This window comes from Colias eurytheme, chromosome 31, assembly GCF_061535395.1.
Source record: "Colias eurytheme isolate Ceu_HAF_F1 chromosome 31, ilColEury1 Martin Lab GWU primary, whole genome shotgun sequence".
In the NCBI taxonomy this organism is placed as follows: Eukaryota; Metazoa; Arthropoda; class Insecta; order Lepidoptera; family Pieridae; genus Colias; species Colias eurytheme.
Window position 1 is genome coordinate 86,152 of NC_143010.1, and position 15,063 is coordinate 101,214.

Genomic DNA, 15,063 nt, shown 5'->3' on the forward strand with positions numbered 1-15,063 from the left:
TCCTTTCTCGGGTATCAAAATATCTCTATACCAAATTTCATGCAAATTGGTTCAGTAGTTAAGGCGTGATTGAGTAACAGACAGACAGACAGAGTTACTTTCGCATTTATAATATTAGTATGGACTATGGATTTTAATCGTCATAAAAATATCTCAAGAAGAGATTGTAATTTAATAGTGAATTTCTCTTCTTTGAAACTAAAAGCTCACAATTAAAAGAAATAATTAATAATAAATATAAAAATGTCGGCGTTAAGACTCTCATTAGCAGTTCTTTATCCTCTGAGGTTGTTAAAAATTAAAATTCCCCCCTTGACCCGGCTCGATAGCGTAGTGATGTGCTTGGGTTTATCGATAACGATAGCTTGTGTGTATTCAAACTCAAACTCAAACTCAAACATTTATTTATTCAATTAGACTTCTTATAGAAGCACTTTTGAAACGACATTACATATTTTTAACATTTACCACCGATTCGGAAAGCAGTATCTACGGAGAAGAACCGGCAAGAAACTCCATAGTCGCTCTTTTAAATCATGTCAGTTGTACAATTATATTTTACAAAATACATATATATAACATCATATATTATAATAACATGCCAAAGAACTGTCCTGTGGTTTTTACGCGACAACCCTTCATGGATTTTTATCGTCCATATATTCCTGATTGTACCATATAGTACAAGTATAGAAGTATATTTAAATAAATAAATAAATTCTAATAATACTCATTAACGACTGAACCGTTTTAGATACTGCAGCTCTCACGTGACTTTTTATTTTATTCATGCACAGGCATAGACACCAATGTTCTATGGTGAACTTCACTTGAAACGTTGTGTTGTTTTATATCAATAGATTTATAAATAAGAAGCTATAATAATGTGTAGAAAGAATTGGAAGTTATTATATGCTTTGCTTTTCTCAGTTAATAAAATTGTATTAAATATATCTGTGTATTTTTTACTAAATACAATCATAACGCGGACAAAAACGCAGTACACGTCTTGTATGTAAAAATACATAATTTCAGTGATATGCGCATGTTTATGCAAATACGATTATCTTTATAGTTGCATTTATTTTCCTCCAAATTGCGGTAAGGAGGAATTAGGTAAATTTTCTATCGATACAGTAATTGTTTTATCGATACTCGCACATCACTAGAGCACGGTTGCGGGAACTCCAAACAATTTGCAAGTGCTGCAACCTAATGGCTATAGATTCGAATGCGTCTTGGAGTTGTTTTAACTTCAAATCGACTTTTTATTTCGATAAAATAGTGTAATTATGACATTTTGTAGCTATTGTTCTGAATCGCGCTTGCGAAATGTTTTCGCTTGTTTGCGAAATAGCACAGATTATTAAATGGTTATATACTAGTATATTATCTATACTAATACAGACTAATATTATGTAGAGGTAAAATTTCTAACTTCGTATGTTTGTAGGTGTAATCTGCGAAAGTACTAATCCGATTATGAAAATTATTGGAATAAAATATGCATTGCACTGTACATAATGCAGCATTGATGCAGCAGTACCTATTTTTTATCTTTTATTACTCAGCTAGATATAATAAAATAAATCATTAACAGTTAAACTAAAAAAAAAGATTTCTATTACCGAATAAATATTATATTATTATGGAGTTTCTTGCCGGTTCTTCTGCATAGATACTGCTTTCTGAATCGGCAATTGTTAAAAATATGTATTACGATGCGAAAATGCTTCTAAAAAAAGTCTAATTGGTTAAATAAATGTTTGAGTTTGAGTTTGAAATACAAGAACTGTCTAATTATGTTTAATATGTCAAGTTACGACAATTAGTTTCATAAGTTACCAATAGATGGCGACACTTTAGATTTGCATCGCACTAGCGAAATGTTTTGTTGAATACGTATAAGAAATTTCATGTCGATTATCTGCCTTGTGTATCTTGTGGATCTTGTGTAACTTGTGTAATATTGTGTTAAAGTAAAAATAAAGTAATTTAAAGTGTTGAGTGTAGTGAATCCCGCCAAAACGTCAAAAATGACGTATAAAAATACATGGTGCCGAAACCCGGGATGGACTTTGGACTTTGAAAGACTTAGAAAAATTTCCGATAAGTAGAACTTGTAAAAATTTAATATTTTATTATATGGACTTAGAAAATATTTGGGATTTTATTCTAAGGACTTGTGAAAATTTGAGAATTTATTGTATGGACTTAGAAAATATTTGAGATTTTATTCTAAGGACTTGGAAAAATCTGATACTTTATTATATGGACTTAGAAAATATTTGAGATTTTATTCTAAGGACTTGGAAAATTTTGAGAATTTATTATATGGACTTTGAAGAAATTTCTGGATTATTCTATAGACTTGGAAGATTATTGAGACTTTGATAATTTTAGAAGAAAAATTTATAAAACTAAATTATTAATATTTAAACTAAAATGGCTTCAAAATTAATTAAAAGTCAAGCGGATTTGTTACTTAGATTAGAAAAGGCACAACAAAATTTTAGGAAGAGTCCGAAAAGTAGAATCACTAAACAGTATTTGGAAACTAGAATAAAAAATTTGGAAGATTTTTATTTGGAATTTAAACGGAATCATACAGAGCTAATTCAAATAGTAACATCGGAACAAAGAGAATCATTGACATATTTTATGGAAGACGATTATGACAAGTTTGAAGAAATTTACATAGACCATATGACTGAACTAAAAGAAAAATTTGAAGAAGTGCCCAATAATCCGATATCAACATCAATTAATACGATGACAAGTGACGATGTAAAACTGCCAAGAATACATTTGCCAACATTTTCGGGCAAATATGAGGAGTGGCAGACATTCTATGATATGTTTTTGTCGCTAATTCATAATAACGAAAAATTATCACCGGTGCAAAAGATGCATTATTTAAAGAGTAGTGTCTCGGGAGAACCTGAGAATTTATTAAGAAATTTTGCTACTGTTGATAAAAACTACCAAGAGGCTTGGAATCAATTAACAAAAAGATACAATAATAAAAGATATAATTTAAATGCTGTTCTAAAAACGTTATTTGGACAAAAACAAATTAATAGTGAATCTGCACAAGCGATTAAGCAACTTCTGGACACAACTACATCAGTATTACAAGCGCTAAATAATATGGGAATACCAACAGCAACATGGGATGCAATTGTAATTTATTTGGTGGTTTCAAAGCTCGATGTACAATCACATAAACTATGGGAGAATCAGATAAGCATGTCATGTGCCGATGAATTGCCAACTTGGTCACAGTTAGTGGATTTTTTGGAAGCAAGATTTCGGAGTTTAGAGATGGTAGATTCTGGAAAGCAACCTATGAGACATGAGACGTCACAAAAGAGGCAATTGGTTAAAAGTTCTTTTCATGGAGCTATCCTACAGAATAAGAAGACAGAGAATGTATGTTCAGTTTGTGGTGATAATCATTATATAAATGCATGCACACAGTTTAAGAAGCAAACAGTAGAAGAACGAAGAAATCACGTACAGAATAAGGGCTTATGTTTTAATTGTTTGCAACCTACACATATTGTAAGCAAATGTCGACAGTCAATTTGTTGCAAGAAATGCGGACGTAGACATAATACTATGTTGCATTTAGAGAAGACAGGATTCATTGAAAACACTCAAAGGACACAAGAAGAAAATGATGGGATTGAGAATAAAACTTCGTCTACGCTAGTAGAATCAAAGATTGTGGCAAATTTTGCCAAAAGAGAGCATAAAAGCTATCATGTTCTGCTAGCTACGACACTACTTAAGGCTCAGTCAAATAATGGTAACTTATTTATGGTACGAGCATTGTTAGACCAAGGCTCGCAAGCGTCATTTGTAACTGAAGCAACTGTTCAGTTACTCGGTCTTAAACGTACATCTGTTAATAGTTTAGTATCAGGTCTGGGAGATGGTCAAATGCATATTAAACATGTAGTAACCCTATGTTTAAAATCGCGTCATAACTCAGAATTTTCTATTAATGTTAAGGCTTATGTATTAACTTCACTTACGTCTATGCTTCCATGTGTGAAATTAGATGCTCCTAAATGGCTCGAACTCGAGAATGTAGAATTAGCGGACCCAGGTTATGCAACACCAGGTAAGATTGATATTTTATTAGGGGCAGAAGTTTATGCTGAGATTTTATTAACAGGTATGATGAAACAACCCAAGGGAAATTTAATAGCGCAGAATACGGCCTTTGGTTGGGTTTTATCGGGTAAGGTATCTGATTCACTTTCAGATAAATATAGGGCTAACAGTTTTCATTTACAGGTTAGAACTAACGATGATTTTTTGAAGCGTTTTTGGGAATTAGAAGCTGAACCAGATATGATTGTTAAGAAATTTACAAGAGAGGAACAATTGTGTGAAGAGCTATATGAAAAATCAACTGTACGAAATCGAGATGGAAGGTATGTTGTTACATTGCCATTTAAAAATAAGGATCCTGAGTGCCAGTATGGAGAATCGATAGATATAGCTAAGAATAGATTATTCGCTTTAGAAAGAAGGCTTAAGAATAATTCTAAATTATATGAGGAATATAGACGAGTAGTAGAAGAGTACTTAGTTCTTAATCATATGTCTTTAGTCGAAGAAGATGATTTAGCTAATCCAACGGCCGTATATCTTCCGCATCATGCTGTTGTACGGGAGGATAAAGATACGACAAAGGTTCGTGTGGTTTTTAATGCTTCTAGTAAGGGAACAAATAATGTGTCATTAAATGATGATCTTATGATTGGACCAAAAATCCAACAAGATCTCAGACATATATTAATGAGGTGGAGAACCCATCCCATTTGTATAGTGGCTGATCTTGTCAAAATGTACCGTCAAGTACTTATTAATCCAAGACAGACAAATTTTCAGAGAATTTTATGGAGAACTTTACCGGATCAACCAATTAAACATTTTAAATTGCTCACTCTAACATTTGGAACCGCGTGTGCACCATATCTTGCTGTTAAAACTTTACAACGTTTAGCAGAAGATGAGAAACTCAAATTTCCAGTAGCGTCAGAAATTACTAAAAATGATTATTATATCGATGATCTAATGACAGGTTGTGATACGTTACAAGAAGCTAAAATTATTTACAATGAAATGAACAAATTAATGAAATCTGGAGGATTTATACTTCAAAAATGGAGCTCTAATTGTAAGGAATTATTAAAATATATTGGAGAAGATAATAAAGAAAAAGAAGAATCTATGCTAATTAAGGTTGATAATATGGTAAAAGTTTTAGGAATTTCATGGAATCGTAGTTCAGATAGATTTGTTTATACAATTAATTTACCGGAGATAAAATTTCCAGTCACGAAAAGACAAGTTTTATCTAATATTGCTCAAATGTTTGATCCAATGGGTTGGATTGCACCAGTAATCATTGTTGCTAAATTATTTATTCAAAAAATATGGAAGGCACATTTAGATTGGGATGATGCATTACCTGAAGATTTGAACGAAATGTGGCTTAATATACGACAGCAATGCAAGGATATTCAACGAGTAGAAATACCACGGTGGATTTGTTGCACTAGTCAAAGTCATGTTGAACTTCATGTCTTTTCAGACGCATCAAGATCTGCTTATGCTGCTGCAGTTTTTATGAGAGTCATCAATCACGATGAATCCATACATGTCAGGTTAGTATCAGCTAAAACAAAAGTAGCACCTATAGAGAAGGAAGTTTCTATACCTCGTTTAGAGTTATGTGGAGCTGTGCTTGCTGCGAAACTTGTGAACGAAGTATCTCAAGTGATGAAGGTATGCAAAGATAACATTTACGGATGGACTGATTCTACAATCGTTTTAGCATGGTTGAAGGGCGGTGCAAGCAAATGGACAACATTTGTAAGTAATCGGGTATCAGAGATTTTAACTATAATGGATTATGATCAATGGGGTCATGTTTCAACCGAAGCCAATCCTTCTGATTGCGCATCTAGAGGTTTAACTCCAACAGAATTACTTTCTCATTCACTATGGTGGTACGGACCGGAATGGTTGAAGAACAGAAATATTGAAATGAAAAATCCAGAGATAGTAGATACAGATGAAGAAAGAAGACAAGTATCATTAATAGTAAAACAAGATAAAATTGAAGATTTTGAATGGTTAAAATTTTCTAATTTGACTAAAATGCTAAGGGTCATTTCTTATTGTCGAAGAATATTACTGAAGAAGGAAGAAAGAAAAATTTTGCCGAAGTTTGTAACAGTAAATGAAATGAATGAAACATTAGAGAAAAGTATTAAACAGGTTCAAAGAATTGCGTTTGATGAAGAGATCAAGGATTTAGAGAATAAAAAGGATATACCGAAGAGAAGTCCCCTTCGTACTCTTTGTCCCATTTTAGATCGAAATGGAATATTAAGAGTCGGTGGTCGGATTGATAAGGCTCACGCAAACCATAACACGAAGCACCCGATTATTATGCCAGCTAAGTCTCATCTTACCCAGTTGTTAATATCGGATGCTCACGAAAAAACTTTGCACGGTGGACCGCAAATCATGATGAATTACATTCGGACAAAATATTGGATAGTACGCTGTAGGGATCTAGGAAAACAACATTATAGGAAGTGCCTCACGTGCTTACGATATTCGAAAGCAGCGAGAGTGCAGTTAATGGGACAGCTTCCAGATACTAGACTGAAGCCTTGTAAGCCATTTACGGCAACTGGTGTTGATTATGCAGGCCCAGTCAATATTAAGTTTTCTCCAGGTCGAGGGGCAAAGTCTTATAAAGGCTACATTTGTCTTTTCGTCTGTATGGTCACAAGGGCTATACATATTGAGGCTGTAACTGATTTAACCGCTAAGGGATTTATCGCCGCTTTTAGACGCTTCACGTCTAGACGTGGACGTTGCCAGGATTTGTTCAGTGATAATGGCACAAACTTTATTGGTGCGGACAAACATTTACGAGAAATGTTTGACTCTGCTAAATCTAATTTACCTAATGAAATTGCGGAACTTCTTACATTAGAATTTACGACGTGGCATTTTATACCGCCGCAATCACCTAATTTTGGAGGGATATGGGAGGCCGGAGTGCGTTGTGCTAAGAACCATTTGAAACGGGTCATAGGTGACAGCATTTTAACGTATGAGGAATTAGCTACAGTACTGTCACAGATTGAAGCATGTCTTAATTCTAGGCCAATTTCTGTTATAAGTAGTGAAGCAGATGACCCTCTCCCACTGACCCCAGGTCATTTTTTAATAGGTGAACCGGTTATAAATATAAGTGATCGTAATTATGATGATTGTAATATAAATAAATTAGAAAGATGGAATGTTATTCAAAAAATAGTAAATAATTTTTGGCGTAGATGGTCTAAAGAATATTTGGTTACTTTAAATCAGAGGTATAAATGGAATTCAAAATTAGAAGAACCTAATATCAATGATATTTGTATAATTAGAGATGATAACGTTCCACCTTCTAAATGGATTTTAGGAAAAATTGTAAACAAACATATTGGATCAGATAATATAACTCGCGTTGTAACAATTAAGTGTAAGAATGGATATTTAAAACGACCGTTAAGTAAAATTTGTGTTTTGCCTAAATAAAGGATTAGTTAATAGAAGATTATTTTGTAAAATTGTTTAAATTTAGGAAGGTCAGTTGACTGAAGTGTCAGATGTATTTTGTTTGGTTACTAGTTTAACGCCACTACGTTGATGTATCACGGTGGGCGGTTACGTTTTGTTTAGTTATGTTTTGTTTTGTTTAGAGGTATTTTTTAGTTGTTTTTTTTGTTACGGACTAGTCCTTGGTGGGCGGAATGTCTAATTATGTTTAATATGTCAAGTTACGACAATTAGTTTCATAAGTTACCAATAGATGGCGACACTTTAGATTTGCATCGCACTAGCGAAATGTTTTGTTGAATACGTATAAGAAATTTCATGTCGATTATCTGCCTTGTGTATCTTGTGGATCTTGTGTAACTTGTGTAATATTGTGTTAAAGTAAAAATAAAGTAATTTAAAGTGTTGAGTGTAGTGAATCCCGCCAAAACGTCATTTTATACAAGAACTGTTTCGATTTTCTAAGTTCGTTAACATTAGAATTCTATAAATACCTCATTACCGAGTCACATATGTTATTTTTTATCTCATGTGAGCAAGGGACATACAGATAGTTTATTATAAAGATATATACATTTTTAACGTTTCAAAGAGGAATTACGTTCAGCTAAACACCAGTTACGGTAATAGCCCCTGTGTGCAAATAACCTTAGACATTGTTATCTTAAGGCTGGTTATACGCGAACGTTTGTTGATAATATAATGCAATAAGTTGTAAAAAAAATTGTGTTGATATTATATCGATTTTCTAATTATTATACACTAGCTGTTCCGCGCGGTTTCACCCCCGTGGCTCCACACATGTTGGTCGTAGCGTGATGATATAACCCTATAGCCTTCCTCGATAAATGAGCTATCTAACACCGAAATAATTTTTCAAATCGGACCAGTAGTTCCCGAGATAAGCGCGTTCAAACAAACAAACAAACAAACTTTTCAGCTTTATAATATTAGTATAGATGAGATACGTATGCGGGTCATGTACTTTACCACAATTTGATTTTTAATATTAAGTTTTATAGCATTCAAATGTATTTTCTTAGAACGTTATAGTTTTATTTGTAACTTCGTGTATTCCGATTACTATGCAATGAAGTAAATTTTACGTACATGCTATTTCTTTATTGCAATTATTTTAACAGTAGTAACTATTATTATGTAATCTGTTAGAAAACTAAAAGTGACAACATTGATGCTATATACCTACTACTATAAAATTTATTGATTTTGGTATAAAATATATGAAAAAAGAAAAGAACGCAACGTTTTCGTTATATTTTATTGTCAAAAAAGAACATTTGAGTATGTTTATAAAAGTCCTATGTAAAGAACTCAGGTCTCAACAAAATTTCATCCAAATTGGTGCAGTGGTTGAAGCTTTGAGGCGTGAAGAAGCGACAGCAGACTGACAAAGTTACTTTCGCGTTTATAATACCTAATATTAGTAAGGATATGTTCAGTAAAATTTAATAAACTAAAAAAATAACGGTGTTTGGAATAATCCTCATAATTTACAACAAAATAAATTGACAATTTAACATTAATAAAGGTATCGAGTTACAACTATAATATTATTATAACTAGCGTTTCCCTGCTTCGTATGTAACCAGCCTTCTGTAATGGCGTGTTAAGCGTTCAAGCAAGAGCGTTTACAAGACGTGTTAACAACATACTTGTATACATTCACTACATAGCTGTAATGTTATTAACCGACTTGGGAAAAGGGCTATAATGGTTGCTTAATAAACGTAAGTATTTGTGTTTATTTATTCCTAAATTATTTATCGTATAAAAAATTAATGAAATTACTATACAATTGGAATTTTATGTTAATTATTCATTATCTAATTCGCTCCCGGTTGAATCTATACTTAATATTATAAAGCTAAAGAGTCTGTTTGTTTGTTTGAACGCGCAAATCTCGGGAACTACTGGTCCGATTTGAAAAATTATCTCGGTGTTATACCCGGCTCGGCGAATGATGATTCCTATGACACTGACAGTTGTTCTCAAGAGACAAACTTGTAATGGCGTCACCATTAAATTAGAAACGTATTGGAGGCGTCTAAAAATAGCATTCATTAATTTTTACGTAGCTTTATGCCATTACAATGATATCCCGTTGGAATTATAACAATTCTTAACATTTACGAGAAATTATATCAATCTGACTTTACGTTTACGTCCTACAAAACTTACATCGTTGGCATTTATCGACTAGTGCGGAAAGTATCGATAAACAAATTTCGATAATGGAAACGAGTTCACATTTTTTCCATGCTTAAGCTTTAGTTCATTCACTATTGAATGGAACAGAAGATCACAGCATACAACAATTGTATACTCAAGAAAATTAAAAAAAACTTTCGTTTTACTTACCTACTTAATCTATGCTAAAAAACTTAAATTAATACAACAACATAATAGACGTTAAAAAATTTTAGTTAAAAATTCAGTTTATAATAATTGTAAAAACATGTTTACCGACGTGGCTGAATGCAAACCATGCCTTTGCCTATAAAATAGTAAAGTATCGACACGACCCATCATACGAGCAATCACTAAGACGAACTGTCATAGGGATCATCATTCGCCGAGCCGGGTATAGATAGCCCATTCATCGAGGAAGGCTATAGGCTATTATATTATATCATCTCGCTAAGACCACAGGAGCGGAGCACTGCGGGTAAAACCACGGAGCACAGCTATTTCAAATAAAAAAAGTCTTCATGTTTCACTATCCCAATATTTTTAGTATCCACATTCACCACGACAGATTATACAAACTCAAACAAACACTAATTATTTATTTAATTAAGACTTCTTCTAGGAGCACACAGGAATCGTCATAACATAGTTTTACAGTTTACCACCGTAACCATTTACAATATTAACAAAGTCGCTTTCTCTGTACATATGTCCCTTTGTATGCTTAAATCTATCAAACTACGCAACGGATTTTGATGCGTTTTTTTTTTTAATACATAAAGTGATTCAAGGAAGGTTTTAGTATCATATAATATGAATGATACGGAATTAAATATCGTTTAATATGAATCATATTATATCATATAATCGCGTTATAACACAGAAATCTTTTTAATTGAGAAAGCCTTAGATTACAAAATAAAAGACAGATGGAGCGTTGCCGAACTAAACCGAATAATTTATCGTCATTTCCATAAAGCTATGTGTGCTGTCATTTCGCCGTTGCACTGTACGTACACGGTGCTTCTGTGTGGGTGTTATGTTACCAGATATTGAAAATTTTCCCAAAATTTTCCCCGACTACGGAAGAAAGAGGGTTATGTTTTTCGAGTGTATCTATGTATAATATTTCTTTGGCACGCCCTGCAGTATAAACCGCTGAACCGATTTTGATTTATGAGGTGACATTGCAATCATCTGAATTATTATGGTAGTGGTGTTAGTGACGTTGGCTACATAAATTAGCTGTCAGGTTATATCTAATATTTTAATTTTAATATATTAAATTCTTGTTTATGATAATTTTTTTTATAATATGTATTGTAAAAATTATTTTGTTACATAAATGATAAATTTTTAATTAAATAAATTACATAAAAAAATATTTCAAAATCACAATGATTAAGTACCTATATTATTTTTTATTTTCAAAATATATGAATGCGGATAGCGGTAGTTTTTAGTTAATAACACGGGACATTTTATTTTTAGAAAGAAAGAAGGAAGAAACCATTTATTCCAATACACACAAACACACAACAATAGCATTGTAAATTATGAATAATAGGTAATAGAAAACATAAATTTATGTATGGTTGCTTGCGCTAAAAAAGGAAGCCACTCAGGATACCTTAACACTGATTTTCAGTGACACCTTACGACATCCACATTGTCAGCTGCAAGAAGCTTATATCTAATACACTGGAGATTGCACTATGACCATTAACTTGTCACAAGAAAATATAACCTTGAATGACGTCAGTGTTGTTTTTTGTCTCTTTCTGTGGGTGACCACACTGGTTTGTATATTCAGGATTTTTCGAAATAAAAAAAACTAAAAATCATGGTCTATAAATAATAACGACATATATTTTTAACAGTATTTATATTATAATATTACTGGTCAACTTACATGAATAATTATCATCTTTATAGGTACATACCATTTTAATTGGTAGAGAATGATAGTTTTAAATAACGCTTGATAACTTTTGATCTCATACTACGATTTTTTAATTAAAATGAGTGCTACATACATTAAAACATCGTTTTGGTTACTCAAGCTTCAGTCTAAAACTTTTCAATATTCCAAAGGGAGAGTTGCATTGCTAGTGTTGATGTGTGGTAACGATATTACAGTTCTCAGAAATTCGTATGTCTTTCAGGAGCTGTACTTACGGTTATTAATGGTTTCATGGTGGTTAATTATAATATAATTAAAATTACTTTATCCACAGTTGAGACGCAGTAACAAGAATGTGGTAAATAAAAAGGTATAGCACTTTTCAAAAGGTATTTTTTTTCTGGACCGTAATCCTCAGGCTTAAAATGCAAACTGCATATTCTGGCATGTTGATAAATATTACCCTTGATAGGCACTATGGACAGCCATTTATTTCTTTTTATTTCATTTTTAGAAAGCTGAAATCAGTAAAACAAAAAAAAATTGGTAAGTTAAAAGAACTATTAATTTCTATGTTAAAGAAGAACAAACATAAAACCACATGTGAGTGCAATATCGATGTCGTGCGTTGTTTCATTACTAGTATAAAAATCTTTGAAATAGTGTTCTAAATGTTCATCATAATTTTGTTATCTATTACAATATTTTCTCTTCGCTATCCGTAAAAACTCGTCATCATGGTTACCTTACTTGTTAAATTGGTTTATTGAAAAATGATGAAATTATTAGGAAAAGAAGATAGATAGAAGATATTTAGCATGATTGATTACTAAAATGATGATAAAATTGACGATTTTTGCCATGAAAATGATTCTAAACAGGTAAATGGATGAGTATTGAGGAATATTGTAAATAGCGTAAATATACACTTGCCTGTGAAATTTTATGCCAGAATTTGGTGTCCAAAAACTTCTGCAATTTTTCACAATGCAATACATTATTTATATTCGGAAAATATTTATTAAATACGCAACAATATTAACTTAAATATTCGAAGCGACGCAATTTTTTTGACACTTATGCCATATTGTCAAAGTGAGAGTTGCTACAATTTTATTTTGGTAACTACCCATAATCAGGGAGTATCGCTTTTTAATAATTGGTTCAGATACTTATTTTATTTAGCATAAATAATAATTGTCTCATCCAACAATGCTTCTGAATGACGTTGTTGGCAATTTATCAACAAACTCATGTACAAAAACTAACCTTTTGCACAGAATATTACAGCATACATAGCCTTGGGAAAACTTCGTATTAACAGTGGCAATACCAAGTTAGGTGTGAAAGTGATAAAACACAACAATTTTCTTGTTACACGTCAAATGTTCATACCGAAATCTCCAGTGTATAAGATATAAGCTTCTTGGTCAGCTGCTTTACTGGATAGTAAATAAATATAATTCCTGAATAATAATAATTTTGTCATATCCATCACGGAGTTCAAATGAATTAAATCGCGGGCGAAAATGACTGACTTTTTAAGCTTTTTTTGTTACTTTTAAGTAACAAAAAAAGTATTAAGCTTATTAAAATTATCTAATAATGATCATGAACCTTTATTGCACTATACAGATACTTAATCACATTCAAGATCGAAAAGCACTACCCCGAAGATCTTTTAACTATTTTACCGTTTTACCCATTAAAATGGCAAATTCATTTTCATAATACTGGCAGCATACGTTGAAGTTTTGTATTCCTTCGTATATGTAAAATTATTATTTGTATACAAAATTATATAAGCCAAATAATCTACAGAAAACCTGTAAAACGATGTTTTATCTTTTTGTTTGTTTTCGGGAACAAATTTTACAGCGTTTAAATATCACAAGACAGCATTTTTTTACTAAAATAGCAAACGACTTTTGACGTATTGCATGACACTAGAATCGCTATAGCACTGGCGGAGGTCCGTATTCGTTTTTGATTTCGTATTTTCTTTGACAAGGGCGATGGATGATTGTCATGCTCCATCTGCATTTTATTTTGTAATCTAAGGAGAAAGCTTTCAAAATGACGTTTATTTTATTATAAACTGGCTAAGCTTGAAAAACCCTTTTAACCCGATCTATCACTATTTAGATTTTTTTTTTATTTATATATAGCTAGCTGTTTTCTATATTTTATTGAATCGATGGAGTACACTATAATGCATGCACTTTAAAAAATTGCTCTGATAAAAACTGCAATTTAGGTATATTTTCTCGGTCAAAAGCCTTTTTATATACCGATAAAAATAAGCCACATCAAAACTCTTTTTTATAAAATGTAACGTTCTTTCAATTCAAATTTCAATTTCTTTTTTTCTTTGCCACAAAAAATAAAACGTAAAAAGCGCGCCAATATGATTTCTTCACTAATTAATCTGTGAGATTTGACAGCAAATCCAACATGGCCGCCGCGCGCCAAATAAAATATAACCTCTTTTGATATCCGCAAAAGCCCGCCAAGATTTAGCTGCAGCGATATTGGAATGGAAAAAGAAAAAATGTACCGCTTTTCATTTCAGTGGGCGTAGAGGCTGTGTGGAGGTTTTTGTTTTTTCGGAAACAACGTAAAGAATACCTAGCAATAGTAATATAGTAAAAAATGATTTAAAAATGGTTTAAAATACAATAGGATACTATTTAGAACTAGCGGTCCGCACCGGCTTCGCCCGTGGTACATGTTTACGTTTTCTCTACATAAGAACCATCCTCGTACTTCAAGGAATATAATAAAAAAAGAATTATCGAAATCGATTCAGCCGTTCTCGAGTTATGCGCTTACCAACACATTTTGCGATTCATTTTTATATATAAAGAAGATCTTATTTTTTATATAAAATAAGAGTAGATAGATATTAAGTTCAGGTTAGGTATTAAAAATTAACAGCTTCATGTATTTTTAATGAAATGAAATGATTTGAAACTATACTATGCGTATTATTAATTCCAAATTATGAAAATCAAGTAGGTACCTATATGTGTGTGTGTACCTGATAATGGTTGATTATGTTTGGTTTATCTTCTTTTAAAAAGCACTGACTCATTGTATCGCATTTATTACATTATTGTGGATTAAAATTAAAAAAACTTTCTACGGAATTTAAAAAGCTTCAAGATAAACTTCGTGCCAAAGCATATAATTTAAACACTTATTTATGCTGATGATTCTTCCATTTAAATGCTAATCTGAAACTTGACATAGAATAGATAGTCCGGGATCCATCGCCCATTTTTGCAAGTGATTACTATCAAGCTAATTTT

At 32.1% G+C, this 15,063-nt stretch overlaps 1 protein-coding gene across 1 annotated transcript; it reads left to right on the forward strand.

Moving 5' to 3' along the window:
- The first annotated feature begins 2,445 nt into the window (after window positions 1–2,445).
- Window positions 2,446–9,050, forward strand: LOC149895290 (uncharacterized). The gene is made up of 2 exons (XM_090118752.1): window positions 2,446–7,255; window positions 9,010–9,050. The coding sequence occupies exons 1-2, from the start codon at window positions 2,446–2,448 to the stop codon at window positions 9,048–9,050; spliced, it is 4,851 nt and encodes a 1,616-aa protein (XP_089974878.1).
- Window positions 9,051–15,063: the final 6,013 nt, after the last annotated feature.